The sequence below is a fragment of the Lepisma saccharinum genome, chromosome 1, assembly GCF_977018435.1.
Source record: "Lepisma saccharinum chromosome 1, izLepSacc3.1, whole genome shotgun sequence".
Taxonomy (NCBI): domain Eukaryota; kingdom Metazoa; phylum Arthropoda; class Insecta; order Zygentoma; family Lepismatidae; genus Lepisma; species Lepisma saccharinum.
This window is the reverse complement of record NC_139229.1, coordinates 174,621,484-174,648,525: the sequence shown is the minus strand read 5'-3', so window position 1 is coordinate 174,648,525 and position 27,042 is coordinate 174,621,484. Positions and strand designations below refer to the sequence as shown.

Genomic DNA, 27,042 nt, shown 5'->3' with positions numbered 1-27,042 from the left:
ATCTGGACGATAATGGGATTGTGTTGGTTGGTTGATTTGGTGTCTTAAGTCCACTTTATGCTCAGTAAGACTAATCGGGAATGCACCTACAGTTTAAAGTGGTATGTGCCTACACATTACTTTCCTGCTAGATATTTGCGTGCTAAGATGTAGGAAATGCTACATTTTCAGTGTGTGCAATTAAGATTTATTTCTGATACGAAGAATCGGAGAATGGAGTAGTGAGAAAAGTATCACCTCACATGTTTGAATTATAGCCCCCCCCCCACACAGGATATCGGCCGTGGTTTTTATAACAAAATATAACATGGATGAATTGTGTCAAGAAAAACTGGAGCCTATTCACATCCCTACGGAACTTGGAAGAAAGTCCACATAGAAATTAGAAAGTTCTGTTCCGACAAAATCGGGACGTATAGTAAATGAAAAAGCAAAGTGCTACCTTGTGCTTTGCACCAAGCCATGAAGGCGTGTAGGGGGTGCGGAGTTAGGGTCCCACACTTTCTTGTTACGGCCGAAGGTGGGGATAATGTGATCAGCACCACGCCCCTGGCCGCCTTTACCCCCCTCCCCCCTCAAGTTTCCTAGAGATACCCACTTTATACGACGCTGGGTGGGCGCCGGAGCCACTTGAACAGGTGGACAAAATTCCAATTCTCTCCAGTCAGAGATCGAACTCAGATCTCTCGCATGGTAATCAAACTCCCTAACGACCGAGCTACCGCAGCACATATAGTATAGTAGCCTTTGTAATTAAGGCAAGAATTATTTTAGCGTTTCGTTCAACGGTTTTAGGGGAATCATTTTCGGACATAGGCTATAACTCTTGTCGGTTCTGCGACCCGGCTTGAGAAAAGGCGATTTTATGACGAACAACATTCCACCTGAATTCACGTGACTTTCCTACATTTCCTCTATCTGTTGGCTGTTGCATGAAAGACGAGTTGCTTCTTGAGACAGACAGAATCACCCGATCACCTAATGTTGCAATGTGTGTTGCCTACCTTTCCGGCATTATTTACTGCCATTAAAGTCTTATGGGGAAGAACTTTTTTCCACCACTGTACACAAAATAATTATTTTTGCAAATCATCTATCTTGTCTGGGAGGAGAAGTTGCTGTGATTGGAAATTGCACCTGCGTCGGTTGAATACAGGGAAAGCACAAACTCCTTAATTTTTTAAAAATTTTTACACAGAAATGCAGCACACTCAATCCATGATCCCCAGCGAGTAATGATGGGGAAATGTGGCAGGGGCAGGCTGTTAGTTTCTCTGTAGGGAAGAATGCGACTCGGGGCCTGAAGGAGTATTATCTTCAGATCAGATATGAACTCATTTACAATGTAGTATTCGTTCCTAATAGATTCAGAAACCCTGTGAAGGGCATGAGCCAAACAGGTTACATGCTTTAACTTAGGGAACAAGGGCTCCAATTGGTTAAATGCTGAAAGCATGTAGGGAGCCTGGTCAGTAACTACAACAACAACTTTTTCGAACTGAATTCCACCGGGCCATAGTTTTTGACAGAAATCCATAAATGACTGCATCACTGTACTGGCATTGGTTGTCTGCAACTCATACATGTTTAGTAACATGGGCTTAACTTCCTCCCTCACCTGTCAGAGGAAAAACCAAAATGTTCAAAACATATCGTTGCATTGAGTCTGTCGTCTCATCCAGAATGACAGCTATATCGCAATCTGACACTTTCACCTTAATTTTACGAACAGTTTCTTCATACACAGGTTCAATATAGCTTTTCCTTAACGTACTCTCATCGGGAACTGACAACCGTGTGTACATTTTAAGGAACCCTTTCAAGGCCGGATGGTTCACCTTGTTAAGTGAACACAAGTGAACATTAAATTCCTTTAAATTTTGGTTCTTGGAAGAACACTGCTCAAATGCATTGCGTAAGAGAGGCTGCCGAGATTTACTTCCTTGCAGATTCTTGTTCTTTTGATGCTTAGAGCTGGAAATATGTTGCTGGATGCAATCTCTCTGGTGTTTTTCACCAGATTCCCATATCACAAACCGTGCATCGAATAACAGTTCCATTACTTTCTATGAACTCGTGCTTAAATTCTTGAGCCAGACTGAGAAATCGGGATCTGGGCACTTTCGGCACGGTAAAGTACATGCACTAACAGGATCTAAGAGAGTGAAAAAGCAGGTAAGGAATTTACATCCACAAACAATATCTGTCCACTGCGCACACATGAAACGCGAAACCCACCACTTCAGAAACACATTGTTGCTTCACTGCTTCTTCCTTCTATCTTAAAAAAAATAACGGTGATCTGGAGCATATCAGTAGCGGTCTTTCCATTGTTGATTTCAAATGGGCAACAATCAAGCACAGTTTAAATACATTCAATTTCAGTTAACAATGTGAAAACATCTTAAAGAGAAAAAGTGTCGCGAAAAAAAATAATTCAATGATTTGCTGAGGAAATATATTTAACACCACCAGTAAAAGGACACAAAAAAGGGAGGAAAAGCGATTAAGAACACGAAAAAGGGGGAAAATGGATAAATGTCCCAGAAAAGGGAGGGAAGGGGAAAGTTTATCAAAAAAGGGGAAAAAAGGTGCTGGAAAATTAGCTCCATTCTCACGTTGAGGCAACATTTCACACACTGAGTCCTTCCAGAGAGGTCTCACTTTCACTACGAAAAAAAGGTGCACACCTAAAAATCCTAACTCTGATGATGACTAAGGAGCGAAAAGCTCAGAACTAAATAAAAATCTAACCTCATACACTTGTAATTAGTCTAAGGAAGCTTTAATACCAAAGCAGCAAGCGACACATGTCACTTGGAAGCAGACCCTCAGTAATCAATGTAACCTTTGAAACTGAAGCGACACTACAAGCTACATGTGCTGCTTGCATATTGATCAGAATTGGGCAGGTTTTTTTTTTTAATGTACCATAGATTGTGTCATCTCGGTCTGATATTCGCACATGCAAGTTGAGTGCTTGCTTATACACTATAAGAGCACATGTCAATTGTCACTTCAGTCTGAAAGATCCCCAACATGTTACCAAGCCAGATGCTTTAGGTTAGAATCATTGGTAAGGCATACATTTCATTGTATGATCTTTCATCTATTTCATCAATAATTATCAGCACTGAAACACACAGCAAATTGAACAAATGCAAGAATTTTGACTGATGATACAATCACAGGGTAGCCACTCTAGGACCATGATAAAATTCCAAGTGAAGTTCCTGGTTTTCAAGGCAAACTTTCCAAAAATTCAAGGGTACAAGCACATGTTTTCCCTATTTCAATCTTTTTTTTTACCGCCTACCACCACCCACACAAATATATTAACAACATAAAGAGTCTGTGTGAATTCCAATGTATCCACAATTTCTAATTCAATTCACTTGAATGGAATATAAAGGTGTGGACTATACATTTGCAATTTCACATACTCCTACTAGAAATACACCTACAAACACAAGTCATAAATGATGCAGGATATAGTAATCTACGAAAAATTATTAATTGAATAAGAACTTCAAATGTACCTAATGAACTTCAAGATATCTTATCTTGCAACAATCTTCCATCTGTCAGACAGATTGTTGTGCAAAGGACACTAACAAAGCAAACGGATTGAGAGAATTCATTTTTTTCCATGCAGCTTTCTTTTCTTTTCAATCTTTGATAAAAATAAAAGCTGAATAGTGAAAAACTTGCTTCAGGTCTTTTATATATATATTTATAAATTCAATGGGATTGGGATTAATAAGAGTTGCAGTTTTTCACGTCTAAGGAGAAAAAATCAAACAGAAATCATGCGTAATTCCCGGAGCCAATAATTCACACATAATTCCCAGAATTCAAGGAATTCCCGGTGAGTAGTCACCCTGAAACAGAACTAACCTTTACATTTTCTGGAGACAGAACCATGCAGAAGTAGCGACAATGGAGGTGCATTAGCGGATCTGCAGCTTCAGGCAGTGTCATCTTGTGGTACTGGAAGCTCATGTGCCAAAATTTGTATCCTGCAAGAAGAAATTAACATGCCTCTTAAGATTCCCTGATACTACAGCCAGATCACAACATGCCCTGAACAATGTTAACATAAACCTTTCTGTATTATTATGAGAAATAGAATATTTGGCTCAGTCGGTAACGCGTCTGACTACCATGCTCAAGGTCCCGGGTTCGATCCCCGGCCGGTTCAAATCCGGGAACTTTTCTAACGGTCGAAGCGGCCCCGGTGCCCACCCAGCATCGAATAACATGGGTACCTGGGGGAAACCCTGGTGGGTAAAGGCGGTCAGGGGCATGATGCTGATCACATCACCCCCACTCACGACGGGATCAAGAAAGTGTGGGGTGTTACTCCCACACCCCCTATACGCCTTCATGGTGTGGTGCTATGCACAGGGGAACACTTTACTTTTTTTTTACCTTTTAATCAATATTGGTCTATGACATATTAGTATATCAATATATAATATTTACGTGTATGTGTATAATGCGCACCCTGGTTTTTGATGGGGAAAAGTGACAAAAAATTTTATCTCGTGTATAATGCGCAGTATAATCCAGGTTCAAGAAATGGCTTTCTTAGTTGTAGGTCGTAAAGCTGTTGCTATGCCAATCAAGAGCTAGTGACATCATACCTATTCAATGAGTCTCCTGTTGCTATGTGGACCAAGAGGAGAATATCCTCTTGTGTAAACAGTAAGTCACCAACCCAAGCCCCCTCCCCTCTCCCTCCCCTCTCCCTCCACTGTGTTTAGCCTCCCAAAGCTTTCACTCTTTAACCACCATATTTATTCTGTAATAGTAGAAAGGGAGATCAGTATTACGTTATTGATTTGCAGTACTCAGGAAGTTATTTTCTGTTATTTCTCATCCAACAAATAGAGCTGATACACATCCCATGTGATGGGAGGTGCATGCTTAAAGTCTGCCAGAATGGCACTGCTTTTCTTGTGCAGCAGAACATTATATTACAAAGTGAAACATCGTGGAAAATGGCCTTTAAACTCTTTATGCGTGGTTTTGCTCATTTTCTCTTTACATTTTCTAAAAAAAAACTTCAAAATATATACTTTTTCCGTGACTGACGTAACACTCGGTACTGTCAAACTAGCAGTTACCAGACCATGATTTCTTTCATGAAGGCATTTACACAATCCATATATGTCAAATTATTTGGCCAGTAATACAGTTTAATTATTATTTTCTTTCTCCTTCTTTTCTTTCATCCAAACTACTACAAAAATCAGAACGTTCCTTCATTTTGTGACGAATTCATTTGAACTGCATTCACATTAGTGTTGCCATCTTGAATGAAATACTATTTCCATATTCAGAAACTACAGAATTCAAGCTTTACAATGATATATAACATTATAGGGTTCCGTAAACATTAAAAAAATATTGTGTGCATAATATGCACCGAAGTTTTTGGGTGCAAAAATTTTGGAAAAAAGTGCGCATTATACATGTGTAAATACGGTAATCAACTAAAGTAAAGTTGCCCCCTGTGCTTTACACCATGCCATGAAGGCGTATAGGGGGTGTAGGGTTAGGGCCCCGCACTTTCTTGATCTCTGCCGAGCTGGGGTTGATGTGATCAGCACCATGCTCCCGGCTGCCTTTACACACCAGAGTTTCCTCCAGGTACCCACTTTACACAATGGTGGGTGGGCGCTGGAGACACTTGAACAGGTTGAAAAAGTCCCGGATCTTCCCGCCGGGGATCGAATCTGGGTCACTCGCATGGTAATTAGACGTCCCAACGACTGAGCTACCGTGGCTGCTCAATATAATCAACTGCAATTTTTAAAATCTTATTTCTGTATTAATTGATTTTGTGTTTTAAGTCCACTTTAAGCACAGTAAGAAGGTTAATCAATTCAAAGTGGGATCCGAACCACTATGTGCCTCCACAGTCTTCTATAAATATATTGCAGCTTGAGATTACATACATTTTTCACAATGTGCTTATATTAATTAAATATAAAAAATCATGTACCTTGTCTTGCAAAATACATTTCTATAGTAAAAGCCAACAGAATCACAGTTAAATGCAATAAATACAGAGTTCAATTTTTCCATTCAAGTTTTTCATTAAAAATACGACAGTTTAATCGGTACTCTATCACCTGATATGGACATATAGGTGCAATGGTAAAATTGCCACCAATACTTATATTTTTAATGAATATGAGTAAATGTATAATTCTTGTACTCTGTACAGTAAATATTTCAGTACATAATTACAAGCAAAACCTATTGATATTACCTTGTAACATACATTAAACACAGGTTCATTATGGAACATTTGTCATATTATATTGGATCGGTGGAATATGGGTTTTCGGGGAAATCTTTATATCGATATTGGCCAAAATTTCATATTGTTCCAACTCTAATTTTCACAATACGTTTGATATTTTATTTATACTGGATATGTGCACTGCTGGTTTGATTGATTGTTCGATTTGCTGTACTTCACTTTTTGTGCCACTTTTGGCTAATTTGCGAAGATGGAGATGAGTGCTGATATGATGAAATTGATGAATGGACTCTCACAAACATCCATGCCCAGGCCAGGATTGGAACCAGGGACCCCTGGCATCATAGCATGATGTGCTAAACACTCTGCCACGGGGGCCGGCTGCACTACTGGTACAAGAACTGCAGTTTTCCTGTCAGTAGGGTACAGCAGTCATGTAAGTAACTTGTGTTTGAATCCTGGGGCTGGTGCAGCTCCTTGCAATATTAAGTTGTTTTTTACTTCTTTATTTTCTATCATTTCTGTGGTCAGACATTTAGAATGTGCCTGCTCCCTCTCTTTTTCTTTCCTCACACCAGTGGCGGCTGGCCAAGTGCAACAAGTGCAGATGTTTTCACCTAATTTTCAAATTAATATTGACATTTTTCATTTGCTTGTTAAATTAAACTATTTCCCAGCAGAACGCACACGATAATACTCAAATAACATGCCGCTCGGTGCTACGCACATATTGAGTTCGTCCCAACCCAAGAGCAAACACCGCTAGGTTGCGGAAAACTTAGTTGGTTGTCATGGCAACGGTGACGTCACCTAGCGTTGGCCTTGAACGGGTGTCGCCTGCTAGATGAAGCAGTTCTCTCGTCGGAGAAAACATTGCATCCAGTGCTTGTGGCAAAATCTTTGCGTTCTCGCGAGCTCTTGTTCCGCGTGTGTGTTTCGCGTTTCCTATCGTGTGTTGGGTTCATGTGTTGAGCTGTGGTTTGTACAATGAACCCAGTAAATGACTTAGTGTGTAATTTGTTGCAGACACCATTTTCCAGATGGACGGATGAAGACAAAAAAGACGTTTTAAATTGGGGAGGGGGGGGGGGGGCACTGGCACTTACTATTTGTTTTTCATTGCCTATAAATATACTTCTTCACCTGTTATTTTAGGCACGAGCCGCTACTGCCTCACACTTGAAAAAAGGTAAAAGACTGATCTTCTGTTGCAAAATTTTGGGAGAAGCAAATGTGAATACCAACAATCTAAAAAAAAAAATAAACTGCAAAATGAAAGCAATTTTTTTCTGCTTCTAACTGAAGGGGGAACAGACTACTATATAAAATAAGTCTTGAAGCTTTCCTGGCAATGAATGATGAATAAATTCTCTTTGGCTATTGGAATCTGTTCCATAATTGAATTGGTCAATAGCTTGAGAGAATATATTCTACTAATATAAGTTTGTCTGTGGCATGTTACAAAGATTAAGATTTATGAAACATCAAAGAGATCAGATTAAGGGTGAGAAAATTATATTTCCTGAGGGGAGTAAAAGGATAGGTTGCCTCCCACCCCCTGCAAATAGAGCCTTTACCGAAAACTTACCATATGAATTCCATCCAGATATTAACGCTGCCTTATCTTTGGTTCTAATCTCCTTAAGGTAACCGAGTATTTCACTCACAGCCTTTTGATTTGTGGACAACAAAAAGTTCTTGTCACAATCTTTGCCACACTCCAAGGCATACTTTATCAGTTGCAGTATCACATTCCAAACCATGAGAGAAGGTGGAGCTCCATTGGTGGAATGGATTTTGTCATTGGGCACGGCATTTGGATATGAAGAAATGCCTTTTAATAGTCGTGCATAAGTAAATAACACATCTGGTAAATTTGTGTAGCTATCTTCACTTATAATTCTTTGTGTTAACTCCTGAAAGTCATCCTTATTCACACAGGCTACCATATCTTGAATGACGCCAGCCAACAACAATATTAGGGTCATGGCAACGTCTTTATTCTTGCTCATGAAATGCTGATCAAATAAATCTAACACATTTTCATGAAAACTTTGCAACTCATAACCAAGATTGTTTGGTGGTTCCCAGATATACTGTTTCACAATCAGACATTTGCTTTCGAACACCGTCATGCACTTTTCATACACAACATTCGCACGAAAAAGAAGACGAACTGCACTCGTAGCAGACAACACTGATGCAAACACTTTGACAGTTCTGGACCTGACACAATAGGATAAAGCAGCAGCAAGTAACAGTAAGATGTTCTTAAAAACATCATACGACACTGCTTGACCACATCTGCCGAGCATAGATTGTAAAAATTCAAGACAGCTGCTGTAAAATCCATTTACCAAGTCCTTGTTGTAATTTTCTTTTTCAAATTTTGCAACGCACTTCATGAATATAGAACAGAACCTGGGAAGCAAGTTAAAATCCGATAAACTAAGACATTCTAAGGACTCCTTGAAGGTGTTCACTATTAAAGCTTGACTTTTCTCATCTTGACTCCTCAGCATCACTTCCGCTTTCTTTCCTAACAACAAATGAATGTTAGAAAATAAGGTATCCTTCAATTTCTCCTCTATATGCTCAATTTGTATGAAGGACTTGAGATCTAGCATCCATTGCACTTGGTCCTGTAATAAAGAAGGAATTGAGTTCTAACACTTTGTACATTAAACAAACATGCAAATCTTTGAATAGATAGTTCCTGAGGTGTTGAAAGGTTTTTAGAATACTTTACAAAGTGCATACAAGGCCTGTTCAAAAATAAACCAAACTCTTTTTGTAAAGTTTGTACATAAATTTGTTGAAGAGACCCGACAGTGGTGGTGCCTAGAGGTGACCTTAGGTATTAACTTTGCCCAGTTTTAAGGCTCTTGCTAACCACAGTAATGCAGTAGATCATGTTGAGTTCCCAAGTCGATTTTCAGTTACCCTACCGTGAAGGGAATGGCAGAGCAGCGAGTATGTGAGAAATTCTGTGTGAAATTGCAGACAACATTCAAACTAGAGGTACGACATGTTACATGAAGCCTATAGTGAGGAATGCTTCAGTTGAACACAGTGTTGCAAATGGTAGTGGGTTGGAAAAAACCTCACCACAGCCCAAAAAAGGATCAATGAGTAGATCCCATGTTAAAGCAATGTTGATCGTGTTCTTCGACTGACAGGGCAGTGGCATCTCATCCCTTGGGGCTTCAGGGGCTTAGCCCCTAAAGAAAAACGGACGTAATGACGTAATTTTCAATCACCATAATACATAACTATCATACAATCTTTTAAAAGGCGATTTTTATCGATGTAAGTTCATCGTCAGCAGCAATGGATACGACAGCGCTCCTAGCAGCATTGATGTCAGTTATCATCTCGGGGCTCGTCGCAGAGGAAGGCGTGGTCTACGCTACACCCTACAGTGAAGGTCACGTGCTAGCAGAAAGAGCGAAGGGAGGAGTGCAATGGGTTTGGATGTTGATTCGGTGGCGTCGCGTTCGTTCGATCCCACGTGTTGTAGTGTAGCGTTGCGGTGGCTTTTATTCGCTATGAACAAAGTGGATTTCTTGTTGGCAATACCATTTCAGACATTGAGTGACCAAGAAAAACTTGTTGTTAAACAATTAGGTCCTGACCATCCGAGTGTTACATTAATACAAAAACACAAATAGGCATATATTAAATAGAATTATCAATTGCTTAAAATTCTGTGGTCAACATGAACTTGCTCTACGAGGACATAACGAAAGAGAACAATCTTTAAACAGAGGCATCTTCCTAGATTTAATAAATGAGATTGCTAAGCTAGATAACAGTTTGCATGAACATTTAGAGGAATCCAAAGTAAATAAATACACATCAGCCGTGATACAAAATGAGTTGTGTTAACAAAACAGCATGCGCTATTGAGTGCTGCGATATAATTATTCATCAAGCCGAAGAGAGATTTGGGGCAACTGAACATTTGGAGTGTTTCAATTTAGTTGACCCTGCAAAATTCAATGACTGGAGGAAGTCTGATTTTCTCGATGATTCGTGTAAGAATTGTGCCAAATATTATCCCTTCATAGAAGAGGGAAAACTAAAGAGTAAACTTCGTGTTCTTTATTGTAGTGAAGAGTTTAGAAACCTAAACTCTATCAGTATATTGCATTCGTTTTTCATAGAAAATGATTTAGAGGATACCTTTTCAGAAACAGTAAAAATGACAAACATAGTTTTAACAACTCCAGTGGCAACAGTTGAATCTGAACGATGTTTCAGCACATTGAAGCGTATTAAAACCTGCTTAAGAAATGCAATGGGACAAGACAGACTCAATGCCTTGGCAGTGCTTACAATAGAGAAAGAATACATTGCAAACGTAGAGGGCTTCAATGAAAAAATAATTACAAAATTTGCTGAGCAGAAGAACAGGAGAGCACAGTTCTTGTTTAAATGAGAACCAACGTTCGTAGAAAGGTACGTTTCACAGCAATACATGTTTCTTTTGTAATTCATGTGAATGGTCATTATATTTTAAATTCTTTAAAAAAATAAGTCCAATTTTGTAGTTTAGAAGAAGATAAATGTCTGTTTTTTGTAATTCATATGAATTGTTATTACCTTTTAAATATTTTTTTTAAAAAATAAGTCCAGTTTTGTAGTCTAGAAGAAAAATACCTATTTTTTGTAATTCATGTGAATTGTCATTATATTTTAAATTCTTTAAAAAATAAGCCCCGGCCAAATTTGAGGCTATTTGGAGTTTGTGCAGCATGGTTCCACAGTGAATGTAGCATTCCATGTTAATGTCATGCAACAATTACAAGAAAGGGTACAGCGTAATAGGCCACAGATATGGCAGAACAAGTTCTGGATGGTTCATCACGATAATGTACATGTTCGTTCATTCCTCATTTGTTGTCCAGGAGTTTTTGGCAAAGAATCAGACACCTGTTGTACCACAACCTAGATACTTCCCTAATTTGGCACCAGCAGACTTCTTCCTCTTCCCCCCAGTTGAAATCCACCTACAAAGGTCACAGATTCAGACAATAGAAGATATCAAGGAGAATTCACTACGGGACCAGTGAATTCCAGGACTGGCAGAAACGCTGGGAGCTGTGTGTGCACAGTGGAGGGAGTATTTTGAAGGAGACAGGTCCAAATAGCTGGTGAATATTACAATTTTCTCAATTTTGTAAAAGTTCGGTTCCTTTTTGACTAGCCCTCGTATATCTAAAAGATATTTTAACCTCACTTAATACAGCTTTCCTCAGGAAATTTGTACAATTAGATTAAAACTGCTAACAATTTCAGCTCTTTTGCCACTTGGACTTGTTTCAAAGAAAATAAAAATCTTGCTACCATACATTACTATTGTCTAAAAGAGCATGGATTAAAATAGCAAAATTCTGATTCCTGCAGCAAATATAAACAGTTATTATGTTAACTGGTTAAGATGAAAACTGAACCTGTACTTTAACAAGACATTTAGATTTGCTTTAATTATTATTAATGCATGTAAAAATGAATGATTCAGACCTCACCCTGGATGGGGAATGGCCACATTACTTTAATATATTTTTACAAAATTTCATGAATATAAGAATGTAATTTTTAAGAAACGAAGTGAAAAAATCTTAACCACAACTCAATACAATTTTAGATTTCCAAATATTAAATTTTATCAAATCCAAGTATAGGTATATAATAATGTAAATTACTATACTGTAAAAAATAGCAAACATTCTTGACAACAAGCATAACTTCTTGACCTAGCTGTTGATTTCTTGACATTCTTGATTGGCAGACACCCTGTATTATTTCTCACCCAACAAATACCACTGACACAGTAGGTGCACGTTTGAATCCTGACAGAATTGCACCGCCTTTCTTCGCATCACAAAACATTCTTACAAAGTGAAAAATCATGGGAATGGCCATTTCACTTTTGTAGTGTTTCTTAAAATCATTATTACTACAGAAATCCAACTTGTTTGGTTGGATCTAATTTGTATTTGTGCCTGTTGATACATACCTGACATGTGCAGTGATATAGTGAAAACATGCATAGTTTCAAGTTGGCTGTCTGAATTATTCCATACATAATACGCACCATGCTTTTTTGGGGGGAAAAAGTTTGGAAAAAAAATTGCATTATACATAAGTAAATATGGTAATTTACAAAATTGTCAAAAGGTAGTAGCGATAACGAATATTAAGTACTAAAGAATCAAATAATAAGGTATCTACAGAACTGTGAAAAGTTATGGTGCAAAACATATAGCAGCATGCTGGTACATAATCATACAGGAGATAAATTTTAAAATTATACAACATTATAAATATAGGTAGTGGAAATCAAGTTTTATAACATTTTGCTATGTTGGGACTATCAAGACTGAATGTATAATGTGGGAAAATGTAAAATCTGGGTTCCACTGTACATGTTTTAAGTATGTTAGAATTTTAAGTATTAAGCATTATCACCTTAGTATTTTCACACTTTCCTTCATATCCTACATGTGTATATAACTTACTCCATATGGAAAGAATACTTCAGACAGCAACAACTTTTGGGCATAGTCACTTACCCAACCTAAGTTTCACAATAAAAATACTCACAAATTAAAACCTTCTGCATCTTTAATATGCAGAAATTGATCTTGCTGAACCTCAAACTTAGTTTCACGACCATTTCCAATATTCTAAACATGTTCCTCGTACTCCTGTGCAACTAGTACACAATCAGAACTGGGAACAATAATTGCTACGTGTTCACATTACTTGCAAAAATTATGCTTATTGTGCCTCTGAAATAGTAGGAGCACCTAAATAACATATACCGCGATGCTTACCCCTTTGCCAATGTAATGCATTACATGATAAAGTGCAGGGCCAAAGTTAGTTATACCCTCTAATTTTTCAGACATTTTAGAAATACAGAGACAGCATGTAAGAGCCAGTTCATAGATAATCGCAATGTCCATAGATGGTTCCAATTCATCCTTCAGCTTATGTACAGCTACAGCCAGTTCCCTCAGTACCCTGAGTCCCGAAGCTCCATCACCATTTGAAAGTAATTTCTGGAATGGACCAATACAAACCAATTAGATGAGAATTTTTATCATGTAAGGTTAGGTGGCAATATCAGTATGAAGACTGGGTCAAGTATATATACATAAGTGAAAAAAATAATGAACTATACAACCTACCTATCCTTATCACCCACCCAACCACACAGCATGATACTGCATAGGGAAACTTAATTGTCATTTAAAAAAAAAAAAAAATAGGGAGGTGCAAATTGAACAAATATTCATTCAGTTTGCTACCAAGATAAAACTAAATTATAATAAGTTTTCAAGGTGCAATTTTCAAAAATTCAAGGCTACGAATGAAATGATATTTAAAAAAGTTTTCATATTTGGAACATAAATACCAACAGTGTTTGCAATGAAATAAAGTTATGATTTATACAGGCCCAGAAAATATACAGTTACCAAATGTCCTCTTTTTCCTGAAAATCATAAATGTTCTACATTCTGAGTGTCTCATAATTTGAATCAAGAAAATACATGTTTCAACTAAACAAAAAGAAATCATGCGAGTTACAAGTCCATGGACTGCACTCCCAAACTCAATAGTGAAGACATAATCAACAAAGTTTTGGAACCACATTGTTACTTGCCTGGCCCACCCACACTTTACCTCCACACTTAAGGATCGGTGCACTCCATACACAATGATTTGTCTAAGTGTTATATTTTGCTGTATGGCACGTGGGTTGCAACAAGTCAACATAATTATATAATTAACTACAAAACACCAAGAGACAATGGATAACCTTTGTGAAACCTTTTTGCTATAGGGGATAAATTCGTAATCTGCATGTTCCCAGTCGGAATACCATTTTACTGTGGGTAAGGAACTTCAACAATGAAAAGAATACCAGGCGGACATCATAAGGTTTACACTCCCGAGAACATTAAATGAGTTTGGGTCTCAGTTTTGAGGAGTCATTCAAAAAAATGAACTGCCCTTGTCAAGAAACTGCATGAAACTGCCACTCATGCTATTTTCCTAAAATGCTTTGAGACGTAGTACATGTATTAAATAGCAAGTTTTAATTTTATTTGTAATTAAAACAGCCATGTTCAGTTGCAGTACCATGTATGTGTCTACGATTATTTTCACATTTCCCATTGTAAATGCTCAAGTGTGGGAAACTCAAACGAGTACGAGCGAGCGAAATCCATGCAGTATTCTAGTAAGCAGTCACAAAATATGACTTCTGAAATACACATTTTTAGAATTCTGATTTAAATATACGTTCCATAGTCATATTTTATATGTGTGAGTCCCTGTAGTGTGGCAGCACACATTGCACACCCGTAACAGAAGCCCTGACAGAATAATTAAAATATTATGGACTTAAAATTTTTACATTGAGGATGTAATTTTTCTTTTTGTATCATCCAAGGAGCAAGAAAAATTTATGTAAGTGTATATCAGATGGTGTGACACAAATATTATACCGTCAATCACATGTTGATAAGTCAGTCATACAAGGTTCGCCCATAAAAAACCACACCTTTTTTTCTTTAGGAAACGAACCAAGTAATTACCTTCAAATGACTTTATCACCTTCAAAATAATCACCAGAGGAGGCAATACACTTTGACCAGTGTTTGTACACTGTTGATAGTCATTGACAGTAAGTGTTTGCAAAATACGCGTAACATTTAATTTAATGTCCACGACGTAGTCAAATCTTCGCTCTTTCATAGCCATCTAAAGCTTGGGAAAAAGGAAAAAAATCAGCAGGCTATAAGTCCAGAGAATATGGAGGGTGATTGATCACTGTCTTTGAATGCTTAGCAAGGTATTGTTCTACAGACAATGCGGTATGAGGTCGAGCATTATCGTGTAACAAAAACCATTGGCCAGAATCACAGAGGTACTTCCTAACCCGCTTCATTCTGTTTGTGAGTTGACCAAGTACTTCCTTGTAATGCCACTGATTGATTATTTGGTTTTCAGGGACAAATTCATGGTGGATCAGCCCTTTGGAATCAAAAAATGCAATCAGCAGCACCTTTGTCTTTGATTTCAACATCCGTGCTCTTTTCTTTACGGGCAAGAACAGTCCTTTCCACTGCACACTCTGTCATTTTGTTTCGGGGTCATATTGTGAACACCAGGTTTCATCTCCTGCCACAATGCACTTTAGGAAGTTGTTGTCCTGGTCCGCAGTTGACACCAAATCCTCACAGCACTCTTTCCTATTGTATTTTGTTCTGTAACGTTGTTCTACCTTGGTGCGTGTATTTTGTACGCCACCTATACACAACCACACAACCTGCATCTAACGTACACTTGCCCCGATACAGACTGCCTGTAACAGGCTGAAACATGCACTGACCGGAAGTGTAGATATAGCTCTTTGCAGTGTTGCCAGAGTATGGTACCTTTTTTTTTTTCTTTCTTTTGATAGTTCGGTTTCTTTATGGGCGGACCTTGTATATAGCATAATAGACATGAGAATTTATTTTAGTTTCACTTTTCAAGGAGGTGCTTATGTGTATAAAATACTATTTAAAACATTTACTAAGTTCTCATGACTAATGATCCAACATTACTTACTTGAGCTCCAATCAGAGCATTTTCAATATCCCCCTTCTTGATGTTACTCAGAACATTTGAAATATCTGCTACTGCTTCCTTCACCACCATTCTGAACTGAAAAGCAATTGAAAAATTAAATTAGATAAATACACCTATTGAAACAAAGCATAGAAAAAAATAATTAAATATATACACTTACCTCTCTAAATAACACTGTCATTAGTTTCTTTATGAATTTAATTTACAAAAGATTCATAAAAAAACTGGTATTATTTTATTATATGCACAGTTGGGAGCTGAGAAGACTGCGAGTGCGGGGTGAGGTTCAGGGTGAACGGGGAGGAAGTGTGGGGAGGGTAGCTTCGACTTGGTGTTCTATTTTTCAGTGTTGCCAGACATGCAGAAGTCCCTGTAGGAAAGGGTGAGAATCTGATAATGGAATCGGGACTAACAGTGTGAGGTGCAGTCTGGCATTCGGAAAAGTTTGGAACCATTCATGAACCTCCAGCCACAGGACATCTCAAAGACTAGCAACGGCATAGGAATTCACACTTCTTCCGTGTTTTCCTATGCTAACTTTCGGATTATGGAACATGAAGTTGTATTGTCTCGGCCCCAGTGATTTATCCACCAACTACGCCCTAACACCCCACACAATTTTTATAAAAGGACAAATTTATGGTCATTTTGGGTCTAAGTCTAAGTATACCTTTTCACATCCATAAACACAAACTTACACCCCTCAAATAAAACATTCTGAATAAACCTTTGCTCAACCCATGAGCCGGCTTTCCCGCTTTTCGTTGCATGTTAATTCTGGTAACTGTTCCAATTGTTTTATGATTTCTCCTAGCACAAAGACAAATCATCGTAGAAGCACGCACACACCCTTACTTTCTTAGTCACGTTGGAAGCAGATTGCTTTGATTTGTGAAGTTTTATTCCATTATTAGTATTGCTTTCACTTGTTACTAAGTAATATGTTCCATTCATTTGCAATGCATTTTCGTACCATGCCTTTTTTATTTATGCTGCTGCCACCCTGTAAGGAAGACGAGCTGGCTGCATACGTCGACAACAGGCAGTTTCGCATTCCTCAGCCTCGCAGTCTTCTCAGCTCCCAACTGTATGTATGTTATTGTCTAGCTATTTTCCATTCATTCAATTGATTTTTCACCCTTTATACTGAGGGTGCAAGTTTCCTTAATTAAGATTACAAAGCAAAAATATGAGCATCAACATTGCTGTGTATAAATTAACAAATCTACTAAATGCATTGATTCCTTGGTAATTAGACATGTAAGAAGTTTCTTGCAGAGTTTGCAGCTGAACTCTATTAGCACCTATTACACTGATCACAGGACCAACTGGTGACTGACCTACATAGTCCTATCTGTCCACCAATCATCATCAGAGGTGTATGCTTCGAAGAGTGTCAACAGCCGCAGTTGCAAAGTAAAAGCTGCAGGAGTAACATTGCTCTCTGGTTACCACGTTGCCAAGCGGATGCCTGTTCTTATTAGCTTGTTTATAGAGTGCTTGGGTGTTTTGTGTACTATTTTTCTGTGCTTACTTTTATCCAGAAATAGCGCTGATCAACTCTCTCTCTTCTCCCCCCTGTTTTACAGTAGGTTTGGCAACATGTTTATTTGATTCATTCCGCCAGCAATGTTCGGGTGCCTTGTGACACAAAAATGCTCGATGTCAGTCAAAACGAATTCAACTGATAGCTGATTCATTGTTTCACAACCGCCATTTGGAAATGCGATCAGTATAACTTTTAAAAAACTTGTTCAAGAAAACTCTTTGAAATTAAGGGAACAATTTAGTCACAATTTTTTTTATTTTTTTATTTCAAAAACTAGTGGTATTTGCAAACTTTGATAATGTAGAAATAAAACACCAATGCGAGCATGCAAGTAAAAGAAAAACAAAAGTTCAACAACTTCAAATATTCTGGCCATTTCTATGTACATGAAAAAAGTTGGTATAGCAGGTAAAATACGTCCCTGATGTACATAAAAATTATGAAGTGTCATTTAGGTAATGGTTCTGATTGTTTTATGATTTTATTCAAATTCTCCTAGAAGAAAGACTAACCTTCCTTCAAGTAATGAACGGTAGAATTCAAACCTTTTGGCCGTGATCCGTAGTAGCATTAAGATCCCCAAATGCTTTCTAAGAGAACTAAACCTGACCTGCATAACCTAACCACGAAAGCATTTAGGGTTATTATTAAAATGCTAAGGCAACTAAACCTGACCCACCTAAGATAACTATGAAAGCATCTATTGGGAAGTGAAGAACCAGTATCAAAGAAACATGCAGTAAGTAATCGCTAAAACTCCGCAGTATGTGTTAACAGACAAATCGAAATCGAACCATGCAAAAATTGCATGTGTAGCATGATGAAATCGCAACAAAACAAAAGGAACTTGGGTCATCATTTACAATAACCTGCACAGTAAATAACTTTTTGTCATTTGAGATTTTAAAATCCAGTGTTTCCCAATAATACACTCTGTGTTTCCCAATCATATACTCTGTGTTTGAAATTGAAAGCTATTTTGCACTAAATTAAACATAACACATATTAAGCTTTGGATATTTTCAATGCTTTTATATTCACCTGCATCAGAGCTAATTCCTTGCCCAAAATAATGTTCCTGCATAAAATGATCCAAGAAACTGCCTGAGAATTGTTGAATTGCCAGTGCATTGAAATAAATTACATTAAACTGGAAAATAACAGTGACCAAAAGAACTAAACAGTGACTAAAGTAGAGCCTGCTTTTGCACTAAATGCATATTTTGTTGCAGTGAAGACATTCGCAGGATTTTAGAACACAAGTATACTTCAAAGTCAACTCATAAATTTTAGTGTAAAATGCAGGAACCAAGTTGGTTAAAAGTTAATAACAAAACCGAATATGCATTTCACTACACTAAAAGAACAATTTGTGAAAAAAAAAAACAAATTTAACAACAGGGAATTTCTCCAATTTGTTTGAAATTTCGGATACTTACTAATTTGGGTCTCCTAATCACGAATCTGCATTTAAAATTTGGCGCTCACGTATAGAAATTCCTGAATTATGGCTAGCCCCACGGACCATTGGCGCTAGCCCCACGAACCATTGGCGCGTGGTTAGGTTAGGAAACATAGTTAAATTTTAGGGTCGTAGTAATATATATTTCATTCTTTAAGTATTCGAAACGGAAAATCTTGCGATAAATAATGAGCAATTGTGCATTGTTGGTTGCGATGACTGACCCTCTTATTTGCAAGTTTGACACGTGAGCGCCAAATTTTAACTTCAGATTCATGATTAGGAGCCCTAATTTAGTGAGTATACCGAATTTCAAACAAAATGGAGAAATTCCCGGTATTGTAAAATCGCTCCCAAAAGTGCTAGATATTCACTCACCTGTTGTATAAAGTAGAAAGTCTTCCCAAGAATATAATAACTTCGCAATAAAATAATTGGAATGACTATTTTCACCAGGTAGTGAAGCTTGCTTTTGAGCTATTTTCACATTCTCACATGTGCATGATTTATAACCTGGCCTGTCCCGTTACATGGATGTGTGTATTCTTTAGTTGTTGAAGGGTATGGAAGCTTACGTCGGCGTGCATTTATTTTTGTGCAGTACTCAAGTACTTTCTGCACGCCATGGAGTTGGAAAAATACCACGAGATGTTTTGATATGCACTAGTGTTGCTAGTATGTGACATGACAATAGTATGAAGGGGTATTACGTTCCTAAATGCTTTCATTGTTAGATTAGGCAGGCCAGGTTTAGGGCTATTAGCATTAAAATTACTTCTGTAGATACTCCCAAACACCTGATCACGTAAATGCTGGTCTTCAACACTTTCTGCTATTCTCACCACCTGGTGACAGTAATAGTCGAACCAATTTTTAATTTAAAATAAATTTTTAAGAGTAAGTTCAGCAACACTCACAATGAATATAATAAGATAAAATAAGTTATGGAAAGATACAGGTGATTACTTTTGCTGGTGAAAAAGAAAAATATGCTGTTTTTAGCACCTCGTAAAAATAGCCCTACATACTATTCTTACTATCTGGTGAAAATAGTTGATGCTTAAAATTATAGTTTGTCATTAGCTAGTAATTTGATTATTATTCCTAACAATTTATTGGACATTAACTGCTTGACAATCCTTAAAAAAAAAAAAAATTAAAAAAATTCTAGTGATGCTCATATTCACCATTTGCTTCTTTTGAGGACTTCTCGACTTTTTCCCCGAAGTAAAGAAAAATATTTCATGACTGCAGAGTAGCTAGGATTAGTTGTTGATATATAAATACAAATCTTTTTGGTAAAAATCTAATATTCCCCGGACACCTATAACTTCTTCGTTTTGTCAATTTTTGACATTTGTACTTACCTATTTACTTCGCAGAACATTCTTTAACGTGTATTCACGTTTTTTTGATCAAAGTAATTGCAATTTTTTTTTTAAAAAAAGTGTTTTTGTAACTGAAGAACGTATGTTTCCGCAAATGGTTTGTGAGGCTATGCGAGAATGGTGGGGGGGGGGGCTACACATATTTTTTTGGTAACACTTTACTATACCAGAGACGGATTTCTTCAAATTTACAGGAGAAAGTAGTTACGCAAATCATTTTCTGTAGTGTTGTTATTGTTCGGGAATGTAGTTTTGATCCATTTTAATGCGAATGCATGTGGTTTTCTACGAAAATCTATTTCCAACGTGCTATTGCTGCTGCCGCCATTTGCTTTCTCCTATTGTACGTATATGCTAAATTGAACGAAAGGAGTGCTAATGGAACCTAACCTAACAGGCCTAACCTAACCTAGTAGACATACCTCGTCCCCGTAATGGTTCGTGGGGCTATCGTGAATTTTTGGGCTAACCTCAATGGTTTTTGGGACTACCCGTGGATGGTTTGTACATTAGCAATGTAAAAAATTGCGAAATAAATCATTGATAGGTGTGTCTGGTATAGTAAAGTAGTACCATTTTTTTAAACCAATTTTTAACTATTGTAACCTATACGTGACCTTACCTAACCTAAGCTTACCGGAAATGGTTCGTGGGGCTATGCATCAATGGTTGAATTTCCACTATGAAACATTCCCACATCACACAAAACACCTTCCACATGTTAGACAATGCTACAGGAACTTATTACCGTAAGTAGTTTGTTCTGTAAAAATGAAGAAATCTGTCCGGGGAATATCAGATTAGTACCCAATACAGTTCATGTTCATGCACAAATTTTACGATCTTGTGCCTGTGAGATGCAATAAAGCTCGTCAGTGTTGTAGAAACATGGACTTTTACTCCAAAGATTTTGAAATTTAGGCTATTTATTTTTTAAAATATCTGAACTTCATATCTATTTCAATTCCAGAAACCAGGCTCTACTTCTAACCTAGTATCAAGCTAGGCTAGTAATTTCTCTGCATGAAAAATCGACGTCAGTCAGTCTTATTGCGGCAAGTTCAACCACTACACAATATCATTTCGCTGTAAAAACATTTCCATCATACGTGTTTTTTAGAGGGTGTATATCATAACACTAACGCAATGTAATGCCATCCATGCAACACATGGACTTCAAATTGAACATTTTTTGGTATAATATCAAACTATGGATTGTCAATGAGACAGAAACACCAAAATACGTTTATTCTAATTACTTCGTGGTTTTAAAAATTTCGAGTTTTCCCACATATTAAATATGTCATACATTTTTTTTTACAAAAAATGTGACTCATTTCATTTGAACGAGTCATGTAGGCGTCATGTAATATTGCATTTACATTTAAAATACATTACATACAAGATTTAAGGAGGTTCAACCAAACAAAATTATCTTCTCTGTGGTTCAACAGTACTTATAAACAACACTGTTCTATGCCAGTATACATCGCTTCTTGATAAAAAGTTAGTTCTTATAAAGTTATCAAATACACTGTGTCTTACCTTTCTAAATATAACCACGATACAAGTATAAGACTTATTGCTACAGCAGAAGTTGATTTTTCAAGTCCACATACATTAAATTAAATGTTTCATCTTAAGTATTTTCAAACGGACCTCTGGTAGAGAACGCAAAACAATCCAGATTGTGACTATTGAACACACAGTTCCGCCTAAAGCCGTGTCTGAAAAGTTGATTTTATACCTTGTCTGGGGCATGTAGTATCGAGTGTGTCCGCCATGGAGGTGTCAGCAGGATGTCTGTTTCCATCCAGAAAGCACGCTTGAAGCTGTACATGAGGTATGGTCTTGTTGGAAGTGGCATCCCCTCGAAAGCCGCAATTAAACGAGTATTCGAATCCGCAGCGTGCAGGACTCGAAAATGCAGTCCTTTGTACTTCATCAGCATGGGCGTTGCCAGAAATTTTTGCAGGGGATGGGGGTCGGGCATTTGAAAACGCTGAATAGTAGAAAAAATAACAATGATTATTCTTAACCGCGATTATTAATGTCATTATATAATAATAAATATTATAAACTAATAAAAACAAATATTTTATTCGAAATAAAAATAATAATTGTTATTATATAAATGTGGAGACTCGATCCACAAAACGAGTGAATACCAGCCAGTGATGTGCGTCTACGCGTAAACAACGATAGTCTACAATCTACACGTAGACTACTTTATACACGTAGATTACGTAATCTATGTAAACAACGTGGCGAAAGGTGATATCTTAGCAAAGGGAGCCGTGGAAGTAAAACAAAATTATACCACGTATCAGTTGCTGATGTGTGAGGAGAACTTTTCATACTTTTTCTTCCAAATTCGAACAATTTCTCACCTAGGAAGGAACGTAACACAGGAAACATTCTAGTGTTTTATGGGGAAAAGATCACTCTTGCCATCTGTTGTTGTTTTTTGCATACTATTTATCTTCTTCCATAGTTGATAATAGAAGAGAAGAGAAATTTTGTTTTAAATAGGATTCTTTTCATTTCGTTAGGAACCAGTATAGTTGAAAATTTCACTTTCCTTTCATGAAACCCTTGAAAATTAATTTTAATGTAGTTTAGATTGTCTACGTAGTCTATGTAAACTACAACCCAATGTAATCTACGCGTAGATTACTTGTAGACAACGCATGTAGACGTAAACTTATAGTCTACGGCACATCACTGATACCAGCACAACTATTTTCCATGATTTCTTTGCATTTTATGCAGTTGCAGTTAGTATGTGAAATGCATTTTGTTATTAACTTTTAAGGCTTCAAATGATATGGGGATTCTTTTTCATAAAGTTTGTTGCGTGACTTCTCACCTACAACTGTAATTATTAGAATTTTGAAAACTGTGGAACCATTTGTTCTTTGGATGATATTTTTTTTAACATAACCTTGTTCCTGTATGGGCGCTATTCACAGGATGTTTACATTTTTGTGCTTCCTTGGCGCTGGCGGGGACTGCTCTTCCGGTTTTCAAAATAACATTGAATTCAAAGGAGTAAATCCAGTGTCTCCTGAAAAAGCGACAATATTTGTGTGGCTTTTGGTTTCAACATGAGATAGGGAACAAACAATTGTTCAATTGTGCATCGTTCTCGTCAGACAGACCCGATACGGAAAAATCAGTGGATTTAGGTATTAACTCTTTCAGGGGCAAGGATTTGCTCGCCACTGCACCGGTTAAGGGGCGGTGGTTAGTTGCAGTAACCACATATATTGGATTTTTGTGGGGCTACATGCAGATGTGGTTAGCTGTGCTGGCCACAGATATATTTCGTATACTTGCCGGTAGATCGCAGCACAAGAAAGTTATTGCATTCTGAAAAGATTACCGTGAATAGACAGCGGTCTTGTGCTTGGCATGGTTGGCTGTTTTCGCGTGTTTGTGACATTTTTTAACATTGATGAATGGATCAGTTGTAAGAAAAGCTTTGTTGTACATTTAGTGTCCGTTTTTTCTATCTGCACTCACTATTGTTGATGGTAAGAAGTATATAATGCTTTGTTGCATGTTGTTTGTTGAAATGCTATATTTTGCATGTGGTTAGCAGCGATAACCACGGCACATACAAGGTACATTGCTTTGTGTTAGGAAGAAATGGCGTCCAATAATATTTATAAAACTACGATAGAACAGATTCTATTTGAAGACATTTCTTGGGACCCTGAAAGTGACCTGGATGATTGTACCGATTCAGATGACGATCCAACCTATAAACCAAATAACACTACGTGCATCACAGCAGGAGAAAGTGACAGTGATAGTGTGAGTGAGGAGTACGAGCCTGTTGGGAATCAAACTGTTACCGTTCCTTCATCCCACATTTCAGTGCCGGTAGTTGTGCCACAAACTCCGACATGGACTCAGACTGCTTCCGTGCCTGACGTTCCTAACTTCATTGGAGATGGAGGAGTTTCGCAACATATACACGATCTGCAGAATCCTACGCCATATTCTTTGTTCTAGGAACTCTTTACGGACGATTTGATAGATCACATTGCTTTCACACAAACCTTTATGCAACCCAACAAGGAAAACATTTTGTACCAACAAGTGGACAAGAAATTAGAGTAGAAAGGTTCTTCCCAGCTATTGAGAATATTGGTCGTCTGCTCCGGATTTGCATGATTCCTACAATTCATCCCTAATGACAGTCAAGCGCTTTAGTTTTTTATTGAGCCATTTACATGTAAATGACAACAATTTGATGCCCAAGAAGGGGGAAGACAATTTTGATAAAATGTACCTTTGCTGAATTTGATAGAAGAATAATTTGCAAGGTCATACAAACCTCATCAAAAAGTTGCTGTAGATGAGTCTATGGTGAAATTCAAAGGGAGGAGCGTAATGAAACAGTACATGTGTAATAAACCCACAAAAAGAGGTTATAAAATTTGGATGCTGTGCGATGAGTCTTATTATAATTTGCGTTTCCAAGTGTATACAGGAAAAGTAGGCAATAAGCCTGAAAAGGAACTTAGTCTCAAAGGAGACTACGAGACTGACAGAAAGAGCAGAAAATGGTGGCACCGGCTGTTTTTTCACTTTGTTGATTGCTGTGTTGTGAATGTTTTTATCATTCATACGGAGTTGGAATTGGAACAGTACAGTCACAAAGACTTCGAAGAGCAGTTTATCAGGGACTTCTGAGTAAACAGATAGTGTCATCAAGGAAATCTGACAGTCCACGATCGCAGAATACAGGAATTGTAGCCGTCAAAAAATACAAGCCATCGGTGGATGCGGCAATCCGATTGACGGAGAATGCTCATCAGCCAAAGAAGTCTACATCAAGAAGATGTGCTTACTGCAGCACAAGGAAAAAACCTGTGCAAACCATCTGGTCATGTAGTACATGACAAGTACCCTTATGTATGAACCGCAAGACCTGCTTTCAAGATTTTCATTCCAAGTAAGAGTTTTTTGTGAGTTCATCAGAAAATATCAGCATATTTCATCATAAGAAAATTTATGTCAAGATTTAATTTCACATGCAAGAGTTTATTGTTCTGACATCTTCTGCTATACAATTTTGTGCATAATTGTCATGCAAATTACCTTCGAACTAAGTGAAATAATATTAAAATTCAGACTTTCATCTCCACCTGTGAAGTAATTACCATAATTTGTTTGAGCACTAACTAAATGCTACAAATAAAATACATTTTCTTGTCTCTCTCTGTTTTGCTTGCATTTTGTGCATCTCTGTATATGCAATTGTGTGTGTGCAGTGGTTAGCATCAGTAACCACATTTGATGACGTTATATCTAGACAAACATTGATCACAGTTTGATGTTGTTTATAGAAATGATATTACAATTAGTATAAGAATTATCATTAGCATTATTTTCAAAATTGAAGTGCAATTTCTATTTGTGCCCCTCAAAGGGGTAAAAAAAACGTGGTTACCACAGGAAACCACCACCCTTCAAAGAGTTAAAGCGAAAAGATTGGACACAAACACGAGGGAGTAGGCTCTGCAGTGGGAACTTCAGCAAATCAAATGAAAATATTTTACGTGTTCGAAAATTATAATTGTCTAACGCACATGTGTTGATTAAATTTAAAATTTGGAACTATTTATAATCATGTTATAACGCATTTGCCTTTTGTTTGTTGATAAGCGCTCTCTCCATGGGCGTCGGTAAGGTCAGTCGACCCCTCCTCCCCCCTTCTGGAAATTGACATCCTTCATTTCAAGTTGCAAAAAAGCAGGAAGTTTGTTATTTTTGTTGTTAATAACAAATAAAGTTCACTTGGTTAGTATTCGAACAGAGTAATCAATGTAAAATATGCATTAGATCGATTATATTCTACCATTTAATACAAAGAATAAATGGTTCCACAGTTTTTAGAATTCGAAAAATTATAAATTTAGATGAGGTCACACAATATAAACTTTGTGAGTATCTTTTTTCTAACTTCTAAAGTCCTCTCTTGAACGAAATGTGCAAAATTTAATAACAAAATACAATAATTCTGCATTTCAGCATAGTTAACTAAGAATTGCAAAAGTATTAATGGAAAATAGTTGTGCCGGATATTCACTCGGATATCGAATAGCATGATAATAATAAACAACAATAAGAAGAAAATTTGAATAAAATTTATTTAATTAGTTATATATTATTAGACCGTGTCCCAAAGGTGCAAGACCGTACTTGAAGCGAGCATCCTCCGAAGTTCGCAAAAAGTGCAAAAATTTTGTGGTCTTGGAGTGCGGTCTTGAAATCGTGGACTGGAAGTGAAAGTCTTTCGAATTGCACTTCGACTGCAGTACTCGTTGTTTTCCCCACGTTTTAAACACTTGTCTTTCACCATAGAAATCACGTTGCATTTTCAAATGATCGTACACATACATTTCCACACATTAGAAGCCCTTTAACCAAAAACTTGATTTTAAACAAACGAACAACGAGTGTGAAAATCACGTGACCAAGTCAGCTTCAATCTGCACTGCGAGCTATGCACTTGCGTATTCCTGTTCTAGGCGCTTTCGAACTGTACTTTCGGACAGAGCCTTAGTGTATAACAATAATTTGGTAAGATCTGCCAAACAAAACAAGTATTTTTCTGTACCAATTCAAAAGTTTTATGTAACATATCTTGTTTAATCTAACAGTGAAGTTGCGAATGTGGAACTTCGATAGCTGCACGAGGCAT

At 37.3% G+C, this 27,042-nt stretch overlaps 1 protein-coding gene across 4 annotated transcripts in view; it reads right to left on the bottom strand.

The window, feature by feature from the left end:
• Positions 1–22,151, bottom strand: part of LOC146004300 (uncharacterized) — a 65,343-nt gene extending 43,192 nt beyond the window's left edge. The window contains exons 1-5 of one of the 4 annotated variants that reach the window (XM_083143034.1): positions 22,072–22,151; positions 15,905–16,000; positions 13,117–13,344; positions 7,863–8,916; positions 3,898–4,019 (exon numbers count right to left, since the gene is read on the bottom strand). In XM_083143034.1, coding sequence (XP_082999160.1) covers positions 3,898–4,019; positions 7,863–8,916; positions 13,117–13,344; positions 15,905–16,000; positions 22,072–22,137 — 1,566 coding nt within the window. In that variant the 5' untranslated portion in view covers positions 22,138–22,151. Of the gene's footprint in view, positions 1–3,897; positions 4,020–7,862; positions 8,917–13,116; positions 13,345–15,904; positions 16,001–21,315; positions 21,344–21,726; positions 21,808–21,869; positions 22,052–22,071 lie in introns of those variants that run through there. The other 3 variants (XM_083143041.1, XM_083143049.1, XM_083143059.1) reach the window with 3 other exon arrangements.
• Positions 22,152–27,042: the final 4,891 nt, after the last annotated feature.